The 21,566-nt window shown below is 36.5% G+C and overlaps 1 protein-coding gene across 7 annotated transcripts in view; it reads left to right on the top strand.

The window, feature by feature from the left end:
• Window positions 1–21,566, top strand: part of LNX2 (ligand of numb-protein X 2) — a 109,001-nt gene that overhangs the window by 71,268 nt on the left and 16,167 nt on the right. For 5 of the 7 annotated variants that reach the window (XM_055244136.2, XM_063619228.1, XM_063619226.1 and 2 more), the window contains 4 exons: window positions 1,733–2,239; window positions 14,320–14,567; window positions 15,727–15,926; window positions 20,898–21,266. In XM_055244136.2, coding sequence (XP_055100111.1) covers window positions 1,833–2,239; window positions 14,320–14,567; window positions 15,727–15,926; window positions 20,898–21,266 — 1,224 coding nt within the window. In that variant the 5' untranslated portion in view covers window positions 1,733–1,832. Of the gene's footprint in view, window positions 1–661; window positions 752–1,732; window positions 2,240–14,319; window positions 14,568–15,726; window positions 15,927–20,897; window positions 21,267–21,566 lie in introns of all 7 variants that reach the window. The other 2 variants (XM_063619227.1, XM_063619225.1) reach the window with 1 other exon arrangement.

Here is a 21,566-nt window from a genome sequence, read left to right as displayed (position 1 = left end):
AGGCTGTTCTAAGAGTTATATTGGAGGGCCGGGCATGGTGGCTTACACCTGTAATCCCAGCGCTCTGGGAGGCCAAGGCGGGTGGATCACCTGAGGTGAGCAGTTTGAGACCCACCTGGCCAATATGGTGAAACCCCGTCTCTACTAAAAATACAAAAATTAGCCAGGCGTGATGGCGGGCATCTGTAATCCCAGCTGCGCGAGAGGCTGAGGCAGGAGAATCGCTTGAACTTGGGAGCCAGAGGTCGCAGTGAGCCAAGTACGCCACTGTACTCCAGCCTGGGCAACAGATCGAACTTAAAAAAAAAGTGATATTGGAGAGGACGCGCGTGCACGCGCACACACGCGCACACACACACACACTGCTGCTCTGATAAGCAAGCCCAAATCGAAGTATGGAATACTATGAGGTGAAATTGAAATGTATAACATATCTTAGTTGTTTAATTGAATTTCGGCAGGTTTTTTCTTTTAGTGGAATAAAATAGTATTGTACTTTGCAGCGTTTGCGCTGTTATTTATATATGCTATGCAGATGTATCTTTCTATAATCTGTGTTACATATGGAGAGAGTATTCAAATCATACATATTTTGAAATTCATTTTTCCCATAGTGCTGAGCAAAGGTCATTTTTTATTATTATTATGCTTTAATTTCCAGGATACGTGTGCAGAACATGCAGGTTTATTACATTAGGTATACATGTGCCGTGGTGGTTTGCTGCACCCATCAACCCGTCATCTACATTAGGTATTACTCTTAATGCTATCCCTCCCCTAGCCTCCCATCCCCTGACAGGCCCTAGTGTGTGATGTTCCCCTCCCTGTGTCCATTTCTTCTCATTGTTCAGCTTCCACTTATGAGTGAGAACATGTGGTGTTTGGTTTTCTGTTCCTGTGTTAGTTGATTCTGAATTATCCTTGAGACTACATTTCAAAGACACAATCTTTGATGTTGTACTGTAAATGCATAAAATCAATCAGAAGCAAAGAAGCATGTCTAAGATGACATGCAAATGTATTATATACCTCAAACAGCATTACTATTAGCACAATTAATTGGCTTTAAAACTACCATTGAACAGTGACATATTTGGGGTTTCAGTCAGTAAAACAAATAGATTGTTTCTTATGTCACACTATGTAATATATGGTGTCTTTACCTTTCATCAGAAGTTGTTTTTTTTATCAAGAACTTGACAGTGGGGGCCAGGCACGGTGGCTCACACCTGTAATCCTAGCACTTTGGGAGGGCCGACTGCTTGAGTCCAGGAGTTCAAGACCACCCTGGGCTTTCCACCATGGAAACCCTGTCTCTACAAAAAAATACAAAAAATTATCAGGGCATGGTGGCGTGCGCCTGTAGTCCCAGCTACTCGGGAGGCTGAGATGGGAGAGTCACTTGAGCCTGGGAGGCAGAGGTTGCAATGAGCTGAGATTGTACCACTGCACTCCAGCCTGGGTGACAGAGCAAGACCGTGACTCAAAAAGCAAATAAATAAAAAAATCAAATGAGACAATTAAAAATTATAATAAAAAAGAACTTGGAAGTGTAAGTCATTCTTCTTAGCCAAGTAGAAAATTAATTTCATTTTTTATGACTAATTTATTACCTGATTGAACCTTTAATTTTTTACTAAAAAAAGCTAACCAGTAATATTACATTGATACTTTTAACCTATCTTGATTGATATTAATTACCTTTTTTAATGTGTTTGTTTTGCTTATCTAGAAAAACACACCTTGACTTTAGTCAGATACATCACTGTCTGTTAAAGGAAACCAAACCTGAAGTGGAAGTCTAACACATGAGGATACAGAATTGATTCAAAATGGGAACAACAAGTGATGAGATGGTGTCTGTGGAACAGACCTCCTCCTCTTCTCTAAACCCTCTGTGTTTTGAATGTGGCCAACAGCACTGGACAAGAGAAAACCACTTATACAATTACCAGAATGAAGTGGATGATGACCTAGTCTGCCATATTTGCCTTCAGCCTCTGCTGCAGCCACTAGACACACCCTGTGGACATACATTCTGCTACAAGTGCCTCAGAAACTTTTTACAAGAGAAAGATTTCTGTCCGTTGGACCGGAAAAGACTTAATTTTAAGTTGTGCAAGAAGTCTAGTATTCTAGTTCATAAACTCCTAGACAAATTATTAGTTTTATGTCCATTTTCTTCAGTGTGCAAAGATGTAATGCAACGCTGTGATCTGGAGGCACATCTCAAAAACAGGTAAGCAAAAAATATAAAAGAAGTAACTCCAGATTTTAGAAAAAGGTGGTTCAAATTAACATAAAAACTTGATTAAAACAAAACAAACCGGAGCACTAGTAAGTAAATGGGCAAATCAAGTACAGAAGAGATACAATAAATAAGTTGTATGGAACAGTATTTAACATTATTTATCAAAAACATGAATACAAAAACTACAGTGAGGAAGTACTGTTTTATACCTGTTAATATTTCTGCTGCTGTAATATGAAACTGATATATTCAAATGGATGACAGGATATTATGATAGATTCTTTCTATAAGGCAATTTGGCAGTTTGTTTTTAAAAACTATATAAATGTAAATCTCCTTTTATCTAGTTTATTATCCTAAGGAAATAATCTAAAAGGAGGAAAAACTGTATGTAAATATGTTCGGTGCAACATTGTGCATAGTTTGGTAAATTGGAATCAATATTTAAAAGTAGGGAAGGGTTAAAAAATACTATGCACATAAACTCAGTGGGATATGCAGCCGATAAAAACGATAATTTTGTTGCAATACGGAAATAAATACATTATTTTATTTGCTAAGATCTTGTAAAGATTCTGGGTTCAGGGACTAGACTGAACAAGAATTAGGAGTTGGAAAACTAAATATTTAGTGGGGATTTCTGTTTTAATAAAAGCTTTTTAAAAGCTTAAGTAATTTATTTAGCTAATGAGTTTTATAATTTGATTTTGCTAAAAGACTTGATCTTTAACTTAGGAAGAGTTACAGTACACGTCATTTGTGTAGAATCACATAAAATGGCAGAAATAAATACCGATTTCTAAATTTCAAGTTAAGCCAGTTGTACAGCATAAATCTGCAGTAATCTCGATTGCTGTGAAAAGCAATGCATACTACATCATAGTGAACTTAGATGTACAAGTGTAACTCTGATATAGAATGGCTTGCTATTATACTCACACATAAAATCATAGACTCGAAGGAGATTATCTAATCCCCCTCATTTTATTAATCAGGAGACTGAGTCACAAAAATTTAGTTAATGCTGTAGTTAGACTAAGCTTTACTGTTCTTGTTTACTATTCTGATAAGCCATGTTGAGTCTATCATAGGTCAAGTCATGTTCTCTACTGCTATGTAGTAGTCAGAGATTCATTCTGTATCAATATATTGTTGATATTTATTTCTAAACATCAGAGTTAAGACATGAGAAACAGTGAAAAAAACAAAGATTTTATTAAAATGTTGGAAACATTTAGATTTATAGAATGCTTAACTCTCAACTTTGTTGTCTAGAACACAGTTCTAGAGTAGGATAAACAAACTTTTGAAAATGCGTGTAATAATGTAGCATTGCATTTTTTTATCTCTTCTGTAACCAGCAAGCATAGAATCTGAACATGATGGCAGAGGCCTCCTGGAAACTGACACTGGTCTTTTGAATATACTAGTCTGGGTCAGGACTAGTTATGGCTGAAGAATATTTCAGGCTGCTTTTTTCAGTAGAACTGTTCTTTTCAGGGCATAGGCTTCTTTTCTAACTCTTTTATAAACATCAGTTATGAGATGTTAGAGGAACTGAATGAAGTGTCAGTTCAGTTATTTATGATTTTGAGAGCTGAAAGATAACAGTTTCACAGATTTTCAGGAATATTCCTTTAATTAACATGCATTCAAGAATTTAATTTGCAGTTGAAGTATTACTAGTGTTTCTTAACAAACCATTTATAATGAGAATGTAAAAAACCTTGGTAATTGCAAACTGCCTTTTCATTTACATGTTGGTAAAGGCTTATTGATTGAAGGTTTCATTTTCCAGGTGTGCTTATTAGTATCAAAGTTACCAATTTTATCATTTCTAAAGTATCTTAGGCCTGTAATATGAAAGATACAATGAAAAGATGGATGATTGGAAAAGGTGGTGATTTGCCTGATACAGATAGCTAAGAGTGATTATTGAGTATATAAATGTAAAAAAATTATAAAATGTAATATGATTTTTATATGCCATTTGAACAGATAGTGATGAACAGCCTGACCTTTCTCTGTTCTCTTAAATAAGAACATTGAAATTCAGGTAGAAATGTATATTATACAACATTCAATCCTAAATAATATAGTTCATTTGTTTATTCAGCAAATACTGATTTCTGCTATGTGCCAGATGCTTTTCTAGGTGTTAGGTAGTCTCTGCAAGTTAGAATCTAATGCTGGGTTGTAGATTCCTTTAGAAACAGAACCATCTCTTTATAGTCTTTCAGTTTATTTGCCCAAAGTTGACAGTCATCTCATGTTAGTCCAATTAAATTGTTGATCTATGTTTCAGTTATTCATTGCTGAGAAACTAACCACCCCAGACATACTGACATAAAACAACAAGCATTTGTTGATTCTGTGAGTCAGGATGCAGACAGGATGAAACAGGGATGGCTTGTCTCTGCTGTCTTTATGTGTAGCACAGCTGGGAAAGAGCTGAAAGCCAGGGACTGCAACAGTTGTAACTGGAGAGTGTACTTCCAAGATGGTTTCTTCATTCACATTTCTGGCACCTTGATGGGAATGACTAGGTGCGTGGGACTTGTCAGCTGGAGAGGCTACAGGTAGCCTTTCCAGCATGACAGCCTCAGGGTATTTAAAGTTCTTACGTAAGTGGTTCAGTGTCTAGTAGGCTGCATGGCCTCGTATGATCTAGCCTTGAAGTTGCCTGGCATCCCTTCTCTGTTGGAAGCAGTCATAAACCCACCCATAACCAAGGAAAGTTTCACCTTGTGATGGGAAGTCAAAAAAATTTGCCGCCATGTTCTAAAACCAACATAAACTAGCAAGAAGAATGATGTTATGAGGCGCAGAATATGATTACTATGACTGTTTGCGGCTTCTTGGTATACAAATCTCACTTGTTTGTTAGAAATTGGTAAGTCTGTAAGTTTCATTGAAATTCATAGGACTTTAGCATCAGCAACAATGAGTCATTGTATAAAAGTTGCATGGCTGTCATGTGCCTTTGCTCTTGAGCTTTTAGGATTTACAGGAATCTCTTAATTATTGGTAGAAATAGAGCATTAGCAGTAGTTTGCATAAATTTGATAATTTCACATTTAAGATCACCTTCCTATTTGAGTGAAATTCTGCTCTTAACAAATGTGTTTTGATTTGAGAAGAGCAAACATTTTTCTCCTACGGATAAAATATTTATGAAAGATGAACATTTTTAAGTAAAATTACTATTTTTAACTGATTACATATTAGTGAAATGAAGAGTTTTAAGAGACATGGACAGTCTCTGTCTTTGAACAGAGAAATAAAGCCTTTGAAAAATATTCTACATGTTGTACTAAATATGTAACATTTTAATTGTTTCTTTGAAATTCTGCCAAGCAACATCAGCTATATAGCATTCCTCCTACCCTCTACCACTCATCTCCAACCCACCCTTAACGATTTAACATTTAAGCCTTTGGTAATTGTAAGTGCTAGTTGTTGTTGTTGTTTTTAAATTGTGTGTTTGTGCCCTAGTTTATGGCAAGGTTCAGAATTACTTTTCCTCTTAAAAATTACAGTTTAATGCCATCATAAAAAGTTTACAATAGAAAACCTTTAAAGAAGCCTCTTTCCTTGCTGAGACCTTTTCTTGTTCATGAGGTGGTTATGAAACCTTAAGTTCAAGTTTGTTCAACCTGTGCCACACGCAGCGCAGGAAGGCTGTTGGGATTTTTTTTTTTTTTTTTTTTAAGCTTATCAGCTGTCATTAGTATTAGTGTATTTTATGTGTGGACCAAGACAATTCTTCTTCTTCCCATGTGGTCCAGGGAAGCCAAAAGATTGGACAACCCTGCTTTAGATGATGGTCCAGGAAAAACTAAATAGAAAAAAAAGGGATCAGGGTAGGCTGAGGCATGATTGCACTTTTAAATTCACACTTTAACTTGGAGAGAAGTTTGTGTTTAGCACATTCTTATTAGTGTTGTTTTTTCATGTATAGTGTGAAAAAGCAGATGTATGTATTTGCAAATCATGTATATGGCAAGGGTCTAGTATCCAGAATATATAAAGAACTCTTAGAAATGAAAAGATAAATCCAATTTTAAATGGGCAAAGGATTTGAATAGATATTTCTCCAAAGATACTCAAATGGCCAGTAAGCACATGACATGCTCAACATCATTAGTTCATTTTTATATTGGATTATTTGTCTTTTTGCTCAGTTGTAAGAATTTTCTATGTACTCTGGATACTAGACCCTTATCAGATATATGATTTGCATGTATTTTCTCCCATTCTGTCAGTTGTCTTTTCACTTTCCTACATCCTTTAAAGAGCAAATAACTAATTTTTATGAAGTTCATTGTTGTTTGCATATGCTTTTGGTGTCGTATCTAAGAAAACATTGCTCAATTCAAGGTCACAAAAATTTACATGTATGTTTTCTTCTAAGAGTTTTCTAGTTTTGTCTTTTATAATTCAGTTTTTGATCCATTTTGAATTAATTGCAATGGGAAGTCATAATGTGTATTGTTCAATCCTTTAAATTTTATTGAGGCCTTTTTTTTTTTTTTTTTTTTTTGGAGACAGCATCTTGCTCTGTCACCCAGGCTAGAGTGAAGCAGTGCAATCTTGGCTCACTGCAACCTCCACCAGCTGGGTTCAAGTGACTCTTGTGCCTCAGCTTCCTGAGTAGCTGGGACTACAGGTGCATTCCACCATGCCTAACTAATTTTTTTTTTTTTTTTAATTTTTAGTAGAGATGGGGTCTTGCCGTATTGCACCAGGCTTGTCTCAAACTCCTGAGCTCAGGTGATCCTCCACCTAGGCCTCCCAAAGAGCTAGGATTACAGGCGTGAGCCACCATGCCCAGCCTTGAGGCCTTTTTTAAAATGGCCTAGCACATGGCCTGTCTTGGAAAATGTCCTGCGTGTACTTGGGAATAATGTGCATTCTGCTGTTAATGGATGGAGTGCTCCATATGTCTATTGGGTCTAATTGGTTTGTAGTGTTAAAGGGTCTATTTTCTGGTTCCGTGTCTAGCTGTTCTACTAGTATTGAAAGTCGAGTATCAAAACTTTATTGTTGATTTGTCTATTTCTCTCTTTGTCATTTTTTACTTATGTATTTTGGGGCCATTTGGTACATTTCTGTTTATAATTGTCGTATCTTGTTATGTTTTTCTGTCTTTTGGTTTATTTATGTTTTTGAATCTGAAGTGTGTCTGTTGTAGACAGTTGGATTATGTTTCTTATAGCCCATTCTGCCAGTCACTGACTTTTTATTGGGATGTTTAATTCATGTAATTTAATGTAATTACTGATAAGGTAGGCTTTACATTTGCCATTTTGCTGTTTGTTTCTATATGTCTTGTTTCTTTTTTCCTCCATTTCTTCCATTTGTGTTAAATATTTTTAATATACTATTTTAATTCCCCTGTCATTTCTTTTAATTAAAATTATTTTCTTAGTGGTTACCCTGGGGCTTACAATTAATATCCTAGTTTATGACAGTCTAGTTTAAACGAATACCAGCTTCATTTTCACTAATGAATTAGTCAGGGATCTCTAAGGAAATAGAGCCAATATATGAGGAATTGGCTGACGTGATTAAGGAGTCTGAAAAATTACACATTCTGCTGTCTGCAAGCTGGCAACCCAGGGAGGTCAGTAGCATAATTCAGACCTTCTCAGTCAGAAGGTCTGGGAACTAGGAGAGCCAGTGATCCCAGTCTGAGGGCAGGAGATGAGATGTCACAAATCAAGCAGTAAGGCAGGAAAATAAGGAATGAATTTATCCTTCCTCCACCTTCTGTTTTCTTCAGGCACTCAAAGGATTGAATGATGCAACCACATTGGGGAGGGCAATCTACTTTATACTTTACCGAGTTCACTGATTCACATGCTATTCTCATGTAGAAACAGCCTCACAGACACACCCAGAAACAATGTTTAATCTGGATACCCCGTGGCCCACTCAGTTGACACATAAAATTAACCATCACAAGTAGTATACAAAAACTTTCATTCTCTCTCCCCTCCTGTGTGCTATTACTGTTGTACAAGTTATATCTTTACACATTATATGCCCATCAACACAGAATTACTGCTTTATATGTTTTTCTTTTAAATCAGATAGGAGTAAAAGAATTACAAATCAAATAAAATAATTCAGTACTGTACTGATGCTCTTCATTTTTCACATGAACTTGAGTTACTGTTTAGTGTCCTTTCACATCAGCCTGATGGACTTCTTCTAGTGTTTCTTGCAGGTTAAGCATGCTACCAACAAACATTTTGTTTTTACCTAGGAATGTCTCAATTTCTCTTTTATTTTTGAAGTAGGCTGGATATAGACTTCTTGGTTGAGAGTTTTCTCCCCTTCTCTGTCTCCCCTTCCCTCAGAACTTTGAGTATGTCATCCCACTGCCTTCTAGTCTCCATGGTTTCTGAAGAGATATCAGCAGATACTATTGAGGATCCTTTTCCTTGTGATGAGCTGTTCCTCTCTTACTGTTTTCAAGATTCCTTATCTTTGGCTTTCAACAGTTTTATTACGAGGTGTCTAAGTGTGTATATCTTCTAGTTTTCCTACTTGGAGTTTATTAAGCTTCTTGGATGTGTAGATAAATATTTTTCATCAAATTTGGGAAGATTTTGGCCATTATTTCTTCAAATATTCTTTCTGCTCCTTTTGCTCTCTCTCCTTTTGGAACTCTCATTATGTATATGTTTATTCTCTTAGTGGTGTGCCACAAGACCATGAGGCTCTGTTCTTTTTTGTTTGTTTGTTTCTTTCCTGTTCCTCAGACTGAATAATCTCAATTAACCTATCTGCAAGTTTGCCAGTTCTTTCTTCTGATTCAATTCTGCTGTTGAACTTTTAGTGAATTCTTTTTTGTTTGGTTTTGTTTTTTTTGGAGACAGAGTTTTGCTCTTGTTGCCCAGGCTAGAGTGCCATGGCGCAATCTCAGCTCACTGCCACTTCTGCCTCCCGTGTTCAAGCAATTATCCTACCTCAGCCTCACAAGTAGCTGAGATTACAGGCATGTGCCACCACACCTGGCTAATTTTGTATTTTTAGTAGAGATGGGGTTTCACCATATCGGTCAGGCTGGTCTTGAACTCCTGTCCCCAAGTGATCCACCCGCCTTGGCCTCCCAAAGTGCTGAGATTAAAGCACCCAGCCATGCATTCTTTTTCATTAAACTTTTTAACCCCAGAATTTCTATTTGGTTCTTTATTATGACTTAATGTTTCTTTACTGATATTTTCTTTTTGATAAGACATCATTCTCATATTTTTCTTTAGTTCTTTAGATAGGTTTCCTTTACTTCTTTGAACATATCTAAAATAGCTGATGTAAGTTATTGTCTGATAAAGCTAATGCCTGGGCTTCCTTAGGGACAGATTCTATTGGCTGCGTTTTTTTTTTTTTTTTTTTCCTGTGAATGGGCTGTACTTGTTTCTTTGCATGTTTCTTAATTTTGTATTGAACAGTGGACATTTTAAATAATATAACGTGGCAAATCAGAAAACTAGATTCTTCTCCTTCCTGAGGACTTGTTATTGTTGTTTGTTGTTTGTTTGCTACGTGACTCTTATGAACTAATTCTGTAAAATCTCTGCTCATTTTGTGTACTGGACAGCTAATGATTGGACAGAGAATTCTTTAAATGCTTGAGATTAAAAAAATCTCCCCATCTTCCATAGGGGTTCTGTGTGCATGGTAGGGCATGCCACACCCTCAACACTCACGCCACTGACAGCTCCACCTTAGCCTACACACACAGCCCTGAACATAGCTGAACCTCTGGACGTGTCATTCCCTGGCTCTTCCTTGTAAACATTCTGATTAGCCTTTTATTTGTCTTCAGGCAGCCACAATCTTCAGCAATGACCTCTGACTTTTTTTTTTTTTTTAACCAATGCTTAACAAATGCCCCCAATGAAAAGGAAGTTTGCCCTGGGTGAGCTCTGAGCCAGGCCAAGTAAAGACAGGCACACAGTCATGCAGGAAACAAGTATAGGGGAAAAAAAGAGAAGAAAGAAGACAAGCACACAAGAGGGGAACCGTAGACAGGTCAGTTAATAATAGATCTCTGGGAATGGGGCTTTGAAGGTTCTCTAGTCTGCTCTTCCAGTGTCTGCCAGCCTCCTGATTTCCACTGTGATGTGGGCTGTTGCTTTTCCAATATTCTGGGGAGGTGAGGATGGGAATAGGGTAAACTCAAATGCCACAGAGCTCTCTCTTCTTACTGAGAGTCAGCCATTTTTCTTGAACAAATGTTCTCCCAACTGCTATAATTCTTTGGCTAATTTCCACACTTCAGAAATGGCTGGTTTTGACAATTTCTTCCAGTGTTCTTACTGCTTTTATGGAGGAGAGACTTTTCAGATATTTTTAATTCACCATTTTCACTGACATGACTTGAATTAATTTTTGTTTATTCCCTAGCTATTTTTATCATTTTTCTTGATTCTAAGGTGTTCACATTCTTTCAGTGTCATTAAATACCTGGCATTGTGCAGTGGTTAGTATGCATTGTTTTATTTTGTTTCTACTGCACTACCACCACCCCCACTATTAATACTAATATGACTGACAATAATATAGTGTGTTGTTATACCGTGTGTTTCCTAGTGTGAACTAGCTCATATGCAGTTATTATCAGGGAATGATGTCACTGTAGCATAAATCAAATTAGTCCATATATAATTTTTCCCTTATGAGGAGAGCCAAAATAGTGGGAATAGAAGAACAACCTTCAGCAGGAAAGGAAAAATCCCTATTTGGGTCTTGGCTGCTGCAAGAGCATTTTGGTTTTATTTTAAGAAAATTAAAAGACACACCTACATGTACAGATCCCTCCCTCGGGAGGTGCAGCCCTCAGCCCATGGCAGATTGCACTGCCTCAGCAGCCCACCATCTCAGAGCTCCACTGTATGGTCTAGCATGTGCCTACCTCAATCTAATTAGATGTCGCATGCTCTTCTATTCTATTGTTTTTATTTAATTTTGATATCCTCTGTACTAGTCTCCTGCTATACTGAGTCACCTGCCTGAATAAACCAAGTCATCTCCCCCAGTGCAATTTCAGTTTGTGTTCTTAAATGTTCCATTTCCAAAGATGGATAGGTTTTTGTTTTTGTGATTTCTGTTTTTTAATGATCACTAATACCGTTCTAGCCCCAATGTTCTGTGATTGTGTTTCTAGGTACAAGTTTTTAGAAGAAATTCAATTTATATTTTCCCAAGGCCTAGAAAAAGAATGCCATAGGAATGAATTTAGTATGATACACTGGAAAGAACAGAAGCTAGAAGCCTTTGAAATCAGATCTGAGTTTGTTTGGATTATGGCTCTGCAATTTAATAGCTGTGTGATGTTGGCTTAGTTGGTTAAGTCTCAAGTTTCCCATTTTTTAAATGGGGATAACAGAGTAATTGTGAGGATTTAATGAAATAATGTATATAAAGGTTGTTACATGAGTGATTGGCACAAATTAGGCACTCCACAAATGTTGAGTTTTTCCTTTCTCTTTCAGTACCAAGTATTTTCGGCTTGAGGGATGATGGCTCTGAGCTGTCTGTAGTCATGAGCTTTTTTCTGCCTGAGTCTGCTCTGATCTACTCATTCCCTAATAGTTTTTTTAATATAGTTTTATTGAGATTCACATATTATCAAATTCACCTATTTTATAAATTCATTATAAATTGCCCACTTTAAATAAATTAACTTTATTTAAAGTGTGCAATTCAGTGCTATTTAGTGTATTCACAGAATTACGTGACCATCATCACAATCCAATTTTTAGAACATTTTCAGCATACCTAAAAGAAACCCAATACCCATTAGCAGCCATTTCCCATTCCCCGATACACAGGTTTTGAGTGTCTACCCCAATTCTTTTTTTTCCTTTAAGCCCTGTTGCAGTTTTTCTAGAATACATATATTATGTTAAAAGAAATGCTTGTAGTATAATCTGGGCTTTTGCCCTCATCAGTGAAAGTGTTCTTTCTGAGGTTACCTTCTAATTGCCAAGTCCACCAACACTCTTTGGTCTTTATTTTATTTGCCCTTTCTGTGGCCGTTTGCACTATTGGTCACTTTTTGTTGTTGTTGTTGACTACTTGTCTCCCTAGTTAAGTTTGCACTCTTTGTCTCATAATCTCCTTCTGTCTAGTTGTTCAATCTCATCTACTCAGCTGGTCCATCTCATTTAAATGTGGGTTTTCCCAAAGGTTCAATCTATAGCCTTCCTCTTCTAATGCTGAGTGAAATAATTTTTCTGTATTTTTACATGATGTCATTTTTAATATTTTTCTTTAGTTCCTGTTAGCAGTTTGCTGTCTCACTGGGAATGTAAGTATACCTGTTACTTTACCTCTCTAACAACTTTAGCTTTTCCTTTTAAAAGTTATTTTTGTGTGTTTAATAACTATAAGATAGGCCTTATATATTTCGTTTGTGAAAGTGTAGAGTTGTTAGCTAGACTGATTCCCAGATGTACGTAATCTGTCTGTATTTCTTCTTCAGTTCCAGTTCCTGGTTCATTTTTTCCATTGAAGACTAGCTATTCTTGTGTAAACATTTGTGTATGATGTGATTTTGTAAATTAAATCTTTACCTGTCTTTTCAGTCATATTATTTTTATGGTCTAGTTTTAGCCTCAACTTTTTTTTTGAATAAAATATTTTAAAAATATATTTCAAATTAAACCTGCTTACTTGACAAAAGTAATTTTTTTCATGATCTAATTTTCAAAAATACTTGTCAAGCCCTTGCACAAGAGCATTCCCTGGAGTGCTGTACAACAATACAGATGAGAAAACCACTTGTCCCCCTTCTTAACAAGGTGTAGAGCAAACAAGAAATGAGAGAAAGGTGAATAAAGACATTTCATAGTGAATCCCTTTCAATAACTTGAAATCCAGGATTTAAAAGAAATCTTTTGTTCAGGAGGGAAAATGTATTACTTTTATAGTTAAGTGATGGCTTTTAGTTTTAATTGTATTTAATTCTGTGTTGTGTTAGAAATTTTGGATTTTTAAAAATATTGTTGAGTGAAGGTCTGCAACCCTAGGCATAATAAGGTCTGTGATCACCCATCCTGCCAAGCGTTACTGTAGCTAATTACAGCCAAAGCAGGTGGCATCCGTAGGGTCGTGGTAGGTCTCAGGTATATGTGTCCAACTTTCCTTCACTAATCTTTTCCTCCTCCCATCCTTCAAACTAGGTGTTACTAGTCACTGTCCAATCAAGGTGTCCAATGGAAAGGCACTGGCCCCTTGACATCATTTTTAATATTTGTTATATAGAGCCTTTATTTAAATGTTTCCTTGATTATAAGTTTAAAAACAAGCATCCATCTGCTCCTTTTGTTTGCTTAAATAAGTAAAAACAAACAGGTTAACGGTCGTGATTTCTGGGTGTTTATGTAAGTTTCCATAAGTTTCCAAGTACTTGGAATATATTCTTCAGTTTATATAGCATATCAATAATTCTGTTGAAATTCTAATTTCACAAACTAGGAGGCATATTTTTCTTTCCATTTCTATCATAAAATAAATTATATGGGTCTTTCCTTTGCCTTCCTGTAAGTTGTAAAGCTTCAGATGTCTCACTACCCACTAATTAATGAGCGTGTTTTGTATCTGTGAAGAGTGTTGAAGCATGGTGGCACAATCAAGGTCTAAGTCAGGACGCAACCACTTGTGGGAGAAGACTGCTGATTTCACTGCTGTGGTTAAGCCATTTAACCTGTAAATGGGTTATGTAATCAGAATTTCAGAATAATTCTTGCAGTACAGAGGTGACTATGAGGGTGTTTTCTGGTGACAAGTATATACCTGCATACAATTTTTTACTGACATATTCTTTGGATACATACCAAACCATCATTCATGCTAATACCTTCTGTTCTTGCTTATCCGCTCTATGGAGCAGTAAGAACTTAGTGTGAGTGGAGGTTAGGATCAGAACTATGTACTGCCTATAGGTACTTCTAGCTTCTGGTTCTGTTTGTGTAGAAGCTATTAGTCCCCCTCCCCATTTTGTTTGTTTGTTTTCAAAATCATCTGGAAACCATCTGATATTCTTTTTCTAGATGTCCTGGAGCTTCTCATCGGAGAGTTGTCCTGGAGAGAAGGAAAACTAGTAGAACTCAGGCAGAGATTGAGAATGAAAATGGGCCCACTCTACTAGATCCTGTGGGTACCTTATCTCCAGAAACAGACTGTTTGGGGACAGGCACAGTGCCTGTGGAGCGGCACTTGACATCAGCGTCTCTTCCCACATGGAGTGAGGAGCCTGGCCTTGACAACCCTGCCTTTGAGGAGAGCGCCGGAGCTGACAGTATGTGCAACTCCTTGTATATTTCATCTCTATTTCCTTTCTTCCCACTACTTCCCCAACATGTACTTTTTTCTTCTTTAAAGAAAAATTTAAAAAATGAAAAAACAAAAAAAAGAAAAACTTTATTGAGATGTAATTTATATACATCATTCACCCTTTTCATTGTACAATTCTAACAGTTTGCATTTTAGAAACAAATCACAAATCTTACCCCCAAGGGAGATGGTCCTAACCCATCCCTTTTCTGTTGCAGTCTGTGAACTCACAAGTCATTCACATGGTCATTACTGTCTGTGTGTCTGTGTTCAGAAACTTGTTTGCTTCTTGTCATAAGAAGTCAACATCAAGAACAACACAAATGCTATTCTGTGTCAGGCACTGTGCTAAACATTTTATATGTATTAGCTATTTAGATGCTTATAACATTTTAAGTTTGGGGTTTTGTTTTTTTGTTTTTTTTTTTAACAAGAAAACTGAGGCTTGAGAGATTAATTGGTCAAGTTTATACAACCAGTAAATGACTGGGTTCGTATTTGACTCCAGTGCGTCTCACCATTATACACCTCTGGTACCACCCACTGCTCTATAACCCACTAGGAAATTAACAGAAGGCCCATAGTCATGGATCTTGGGCATGTCATGGTAGTGGGCCCTTGATATTTCCTTTTAAAAATGATTTTCTTTTTCCAAGCTCTACGACAAATTTGAATTTTCTTTGCCGCAACTACGTGCCTTCTTCATTTCCTACGTCTCCATTCAAGACCCACCGCTTCTCACGAGCATAGCTGTTTCTATGCCACAGAGCTAGTGTTTCCTTTGTACTGCCTCGCATTATGTATAGTTGTTTCATGGTCCAAATTTTCTCTCATCAATGAGGATAGAATGACTTTCTTTTCATATTTCTTAGTCAGATCACTGTGTCGTCCCTAGTGATCTGATACATAGTAGCTATTTATTATTTACTGATCACTTTTAGTAGAGAAAATTTTTGGATAATCTTAACAACAGATATTTTGTCATTTTGTTTCTTATCCAGTGATACTGCTTAGCTGTTAATCATGTATTAATGTGACATACTTACCTGAAGATAATCAGAATATAAATTGTTGGGTTTTTTTTTTAACATCTGTTTTTGTCTGTCTCATTTTTAACTTGGCAGCCACACAACAGCCACTTAGTTTACCAGAAGGAGAAATCACCACGATTGAAATTCATCGATCCAATCCTTACATTCAGTTAGGAATCAGCATTGTGGGTGGCAATGAAACACCATTGATTAACATTGTCATCCAGGAGGTCTATCGGGATGGGGTCATTGCCAGAGACGGGAGACTTCTTGCTGGAGACCAGATTCTTCAGGTATCAGTTTTAATTATTCTGTTAACTTGTGCCTTTTTGTTCCATTCTTAACACTTAAACCTTAGAAAATTGTGCTGTTATGGAACCTAAATTATATATAGATTAGTTTTACTGTTTCTGTATGCAAAACATCAGAATTTATCTGTAATTTGTGTTATTTTCCCATATACACAGAGTATTTTTTCTTCCTATCTTAATTTTCAATGCTGCATGCTGTGTGGCTTGGCACATGATCTCAGGCTCACTGAGAGCTAGCTAGACTCTTCCTTGGGCTGACTAGCCTCTTCCTGCTTGGACTTCCTGAATGGCTGTTCAAGGGTCACCTTCATCCATGTTGAAAATATCATCTCATTGGTATTATTTTATACCCAGTTTTCCCATTCATTACCTTCATTGTTGGATTTATCCTTTTCTATACAGACTACTAAAATCTAGAAAAGAAGGAACCATGCAGCACTCATAATTTATACCACAGATTATAAGATAGAGTTCAGAAATCTTACAGTCATCTCCTATCAACTCCCTAATGCACCCTCCTCAGCAAACACTCTAACTCTGCATTTTCACTAATCTCCTTCACTCCCCTTACTGTTTTCCCTTTCAGAAGATGATCTTTAAGAAGAAACAGGTATTCTCCAAAAATAACTAGCATGGGACAAGATATTTTATTAGAGGGCAAGTTGAGATGAGGGGAGGAGGATGGTAAGAGTTCTACAATACCGGAGTTGATGTTAATACCGGCCTGGACCATTTTCATCATACAAAGGTGATAGTAATTGAAGCTTAAAAATGGATAACTTCTAGGAGAGAGAAGAAATATTCATGAACAAGAAAAAATGTCTCCTGTCAACCCAAGCACAGGGACTACTCTCTCTCCTTGGATTTGTGGTTCGGTCCTTCACCATGACCTGTTGATAGCTACACCCTGCTTCCATTTTCCTGCCACTTCTTGAGTCTAGGACTTCTCTTCTTCATATCTAATTTAGTAGAATACCCCATTGTATACTTCTGCCTCCCAATTCTCCTCCCTTAAATCTGAAACAATCACTGCCAGGTTAATACATCAATAACCCTGCTTACCTTGCAAAGATTTAACTAGGAGGTCAAGTCCAGACTGATTAATCTAATAGTCAGGGTCCTCCATGGTCTCTTCTACAACCTGTCTTGTTAATCTCAACTCTTCATTTCAGGCACACCAGCTCATTCATTTCTCACAACGTTCTAGGCACTATACTAGTTGCTGGTGGTATATTTCAGAGCAAAATACTGACCTGTCCTCATGGAATATACAATCTAGTAGAAAAGCCAAACATAGTAGTTTTCTTCCTTCCCTGCAAACACCTTATTCCCACATTGCAGCCTGTCCTCATCTAATGAGCCAGTTTGTTCACCTTCATCCTTAAAGCTTTTGTTCAGCCGTTCTCCCCCATACTGATTCCTCCTACATTAGTTATTATTGGCATTCATCACTTTTCTCTTCATCACTTGGCACGTGATCAGTTACAGTGAATTGTTTGAACATTTTACGTATGTAGGCATGATCTAAGGTAATTGCAACCACCCTAATGGTACAGATTATGATGCAGATTTCTCATAGCTTCTAGTAAGTGCTCAGAAAATACTTGCTGAGTCAATAAAAGAGTGAATTTGAATATAAGATGCTGTCGGGAATAGCCATCTCCTTTATTAAAAGAAAAACTTGGTTAGGATTTTTAGTTCTTGAAAAGAAATCTCTAGACTTGGGGCTGTGGGAGGCTACAAAGGCAGCCAGGATTGACCCTACTAGGGATTCTTGGGTTTGATTTCCACTCCCGCTTGTATGCTGCTTTCCATGGTGTATTATTCCAGAAAATAACACCAAGCCCAAAACCCTTCCTTCATTACCCCTAGCATGGCTGAGACAGACTGAACTTTCAAACAGTGTTTTGTTTTTTTTGCCAAATACTTAGACGTAATAGAGGAATAAAGGAACATAACTAATCCAGCTCATATAAAATCATATTTCTGATCCTGTCATAGTTAGCTATTTAGTTATCCTAGCTGCATTTTATGATATTAGTACTCTAGCTGCACAGGCTGGCACAACTTGTAGGACCTCTAGCTGCACAGGCTGGCACAACTTGTAGGACCCCTTGTATTCTTTACATCCCAGCTCCTGACTTGATTTTGCATAGAGGGACTCTTATAGGTCATTTCCCAGATTCATCCTCCCAGACATCTTGACACTTTGGTGGTCAGGATGAGGAAGGGCAGATAGTCCTTTTCTGCAGCCCACTGAGTGTTCTTTGACTCTCCTACTTCTGGGCTTTTTAGCTGAAATGTAAGTGTACACTTATTTTTGTGTTTTGCTACTAGCCCAGTATTGTTACCATATTTATACATTTTTCATTCTCTTTCTTAATTTTAAAAATAAAAACAAATGTTTTTATTTATATTTCTTTGAATATAACTGAGATTCGTTTAAGTTTTTTTTACTAATACATTTCATCAGTGGGCTTGTTTCTGTTTTAGAGAATGGTTCATTAACACAACTGAATCTTTAGACCTCAAAAGATTGTAATTATCTGAAATTATCAACCATATTTTTGGGAATTAATTCAGTTATAAAGTCTACATGATAGAAATTCCACTGCATTATTACTGTATGGAAACCTGTATACTAATAACTCCAATAATGGCAATCTTACATCTAGTTTAATGATTCAAATTGATAAGAAGAGTCTGAGCACATAATCTGATTAATGAATTCACAAAGGGTCTCTCCTATTACAGGCTCTGACTTCTGGTTGGCTTTTAACAGGTGTGTTGGAGCCAATAAGTAAAGCCACCCCATTTTCCCACATATGGACTATTTATGTTTATTCAAGAGTAAACACTTGGAAAGAGGCCTATTGGTATTTTTTACTGTCTGGTTACCTCCAACTTTATATAAGCTAAATAAATATAACACAGTGAGCCAATTTGAAAATCTTGAAGAGGCAGTAAGATGGTTCATTTGCAGACCAGAGACCTAGCTTGCATTTTCATTTTTGCAGCCATATACATAAGCAGTGTGTGGCTTTAGTAGTTTTCCCACATTTATATATATTTATTTACATATATAAATGTTATTAAATAGCCTCTTTGAAAAGGAGAACCATATGCTTTCAGAGCTTTTTGCTACTCTTAGAGTTTCATATGCAGCCTCTTTGAGCAGTTTTGAAGAAAAAAAAATACTGCTATTATAAATTACCTCAATATCATTATTATTAATAAAAGTAATATAACTTAGAACATTATTAAGAATAAGTATTTTCAGTTTAATGAAGTCATCAATAATGTAGGCATTTTCTGTTCTGAAGGAAAATAATTACTGCTGTTGATTATATTGATAAAAAAAAAACACATTTAGCTAAAAAATGAGATAGTTTGCTATGCTGATGTTATTTTTCCAAAATCTAGAAACAGTATTTTATTTGGTTTCTGCTTTCTCTGAATTTCACCGGCAACCATGCATTCCTGGAGGAAAAATCTTTTTCCAGTTGTAGAATAATCCCCAGCCTGCTTCACAAAGATGTTATGAGGCTGCATGTTTACACATGGCTGGATTTTAGCCAGACATTTTGTAAAGTCATTTGTGATATGTGTGATATGTCTGAATATAAGATAGAAAAATGTGAACCTACAGGTAGGTAGCTTTGTAGCTAAATAATTGGAAATGGTGGTTTGACTAATGAATCTATATCTGCCTGGATTTTTAGAAGCTGCTTTCTAAATATAATAGAACTTTAGAAGTTCCATTCTTGCCCCTGTATTATTCAATACTTTTACCAAGGACTTGGATGACTACCAAATTCATAGATGTTGCAGACTTGGGAGAAAGCAAGTTTGTGTGTGACATCTGTGTATTTGGTGACTGAATTCTGAAAGGTGTTAATAGGTCAAAATCAACAAAATTCAAAATAGTATTTACAACTATCAATCCTAAGTAAATAGGAAGAGTGAAGTCTTGCCTAATGTGGATTTGTGTGAAAAAGATGCAAGAATTTTAGGTGATCATAAACACCTAACTCAGAGCCTGTCATATAACAGATGGTCAGAGGATGTTGATTTCATTTCAGACCGATTCAGAGAAGAACTCTAATTGTGATAAATGCTCAGAATCAATGCTCATCTCTTGTAACTAAAGAAATAATTGAAGTTAGGTGTTATTTTCTAACTGCTGTTACATATCCAAGGATCAGTCACTATACTTTTTTCAAGATTATAACGGTGAATACATAAATGTTATATGAGTATTGAATAATGCGTTAGATACACATTATATTTTACTTTTAATGGTAAAAACCGTAATTACTTTTGCACCAACCTAATATTTCTGTGCTGAAGATTTAGAGTGAAATTACAATTAACCTGGTTTTCTTTCAAGTAAAAGTCACTTATCTAAAATAAGGTTGTATACCTGAAATGTGCTCCTTTCCTTAAAATAACAATTTATTTTCTCTAGCTTAAGTGTATTTAATTTGGAAAAAGCAAATTTGTAATCTAGTAAAACTTAAATTTCTGTTCCACTAGAATTAGTATTTATTTCATTAGCACTTGCCACATGTTAATCTGTTCATTCTCATACTGATCCCATGAAGTGAACACATTTTACGGATGAGGAGACTAATTCAGACAAGTTCTATAATTTGCCTAAGGTTATCAGTTAGTAAATGGTAGTACCTAGGACTCTAATTCAAGACCGTCATTAAAGCCCGTGATCCTAGCTACTATTCTCTCCTTGATGCTAGTCATTGTAAGTTAATTTTAGAAACTGTATTTTTAAATGTCTTTAATGTGGTTTTCTTTGTAAATAATGATTGTATAGCATTCTCACCATACTTAGCACTCTCACAATACTTAGTTTCCTGTGGAAATGTTACATAAACATTCCTACAAATTGGAAAAATAAAAAGTTGTCACACTTCGGTCACAATTCTTTTTTTCTAGGTCAACAACTACAATATCAGCAATGTGTCCCATAACTATGCCAGAGCTGTCCTTTCGCAGCCCTGCAACACACTGCATCTTACTGTGCTTCGAGAGAGGCGCTTTGGCAACCGAGCACACAACCATTCTGATAGTAACTCTCCACGAGAAGAGATTTTCCAAGTGGCTCTTCATAAACGGGACTCTGGTGAACAGCTTGGCATTAAATTGGTGCGAAGGACAGATGAGCCAGGGGTTTTTATTCTTGACCTGTTGGAAGGGGGGTTGGCTGCCCAGGATGGCAGGCTAAGCAGCAATGACCGAGTGCTGGCCATCAATGGGCACGACCTGAAGCATGGAACTCCGGAGCTTGCTGCCCAGATTATTCAGGTAAACCCTCTTGGCCTTCATTCCAAAGGCTTGGCCAAAATGATCATATAGTAGTATTTGTTTTCATTGGCCAGTAACGTCAGAATTCAGGGGACATTTTATATTTCATTAGAAAATCAGGTGTGGCTACCTGAATTCTTTAAAATCCACACTAGTATAACTTCATTGGAGATAGTCTTTTCTAAAAACTATATCCCTGTGAATTTTGGGGATGGTTATTTACAAAGTGTAGGCTCTACTGTTTCACATTCATTTCTTATTTGGGTCCTGGGTTCTACTATTAAGCCAGATGTAGCAGAT

The sequence above is a fragment of the Symphalangus syndactylus genome, chromosome 15 (assembly GCF_028878055.3).
Source record: "Symphalangus syndactylus isolate Jambi chromosome 15, NHGRI_mSymSyn1-v2.1_pri, whole genome shotgun sequence".
Lineage (NCBI taxonomy): Eukaryota > Metazoa > Chordata > Mammalia > Primates > Hylobatidae > Symphalangus > Symphalangus syndactylus.
Note: the sequence above shows the minus strand (reverse complement) of the source record. Positions and strands in the feature narration are given on the sequence as shown.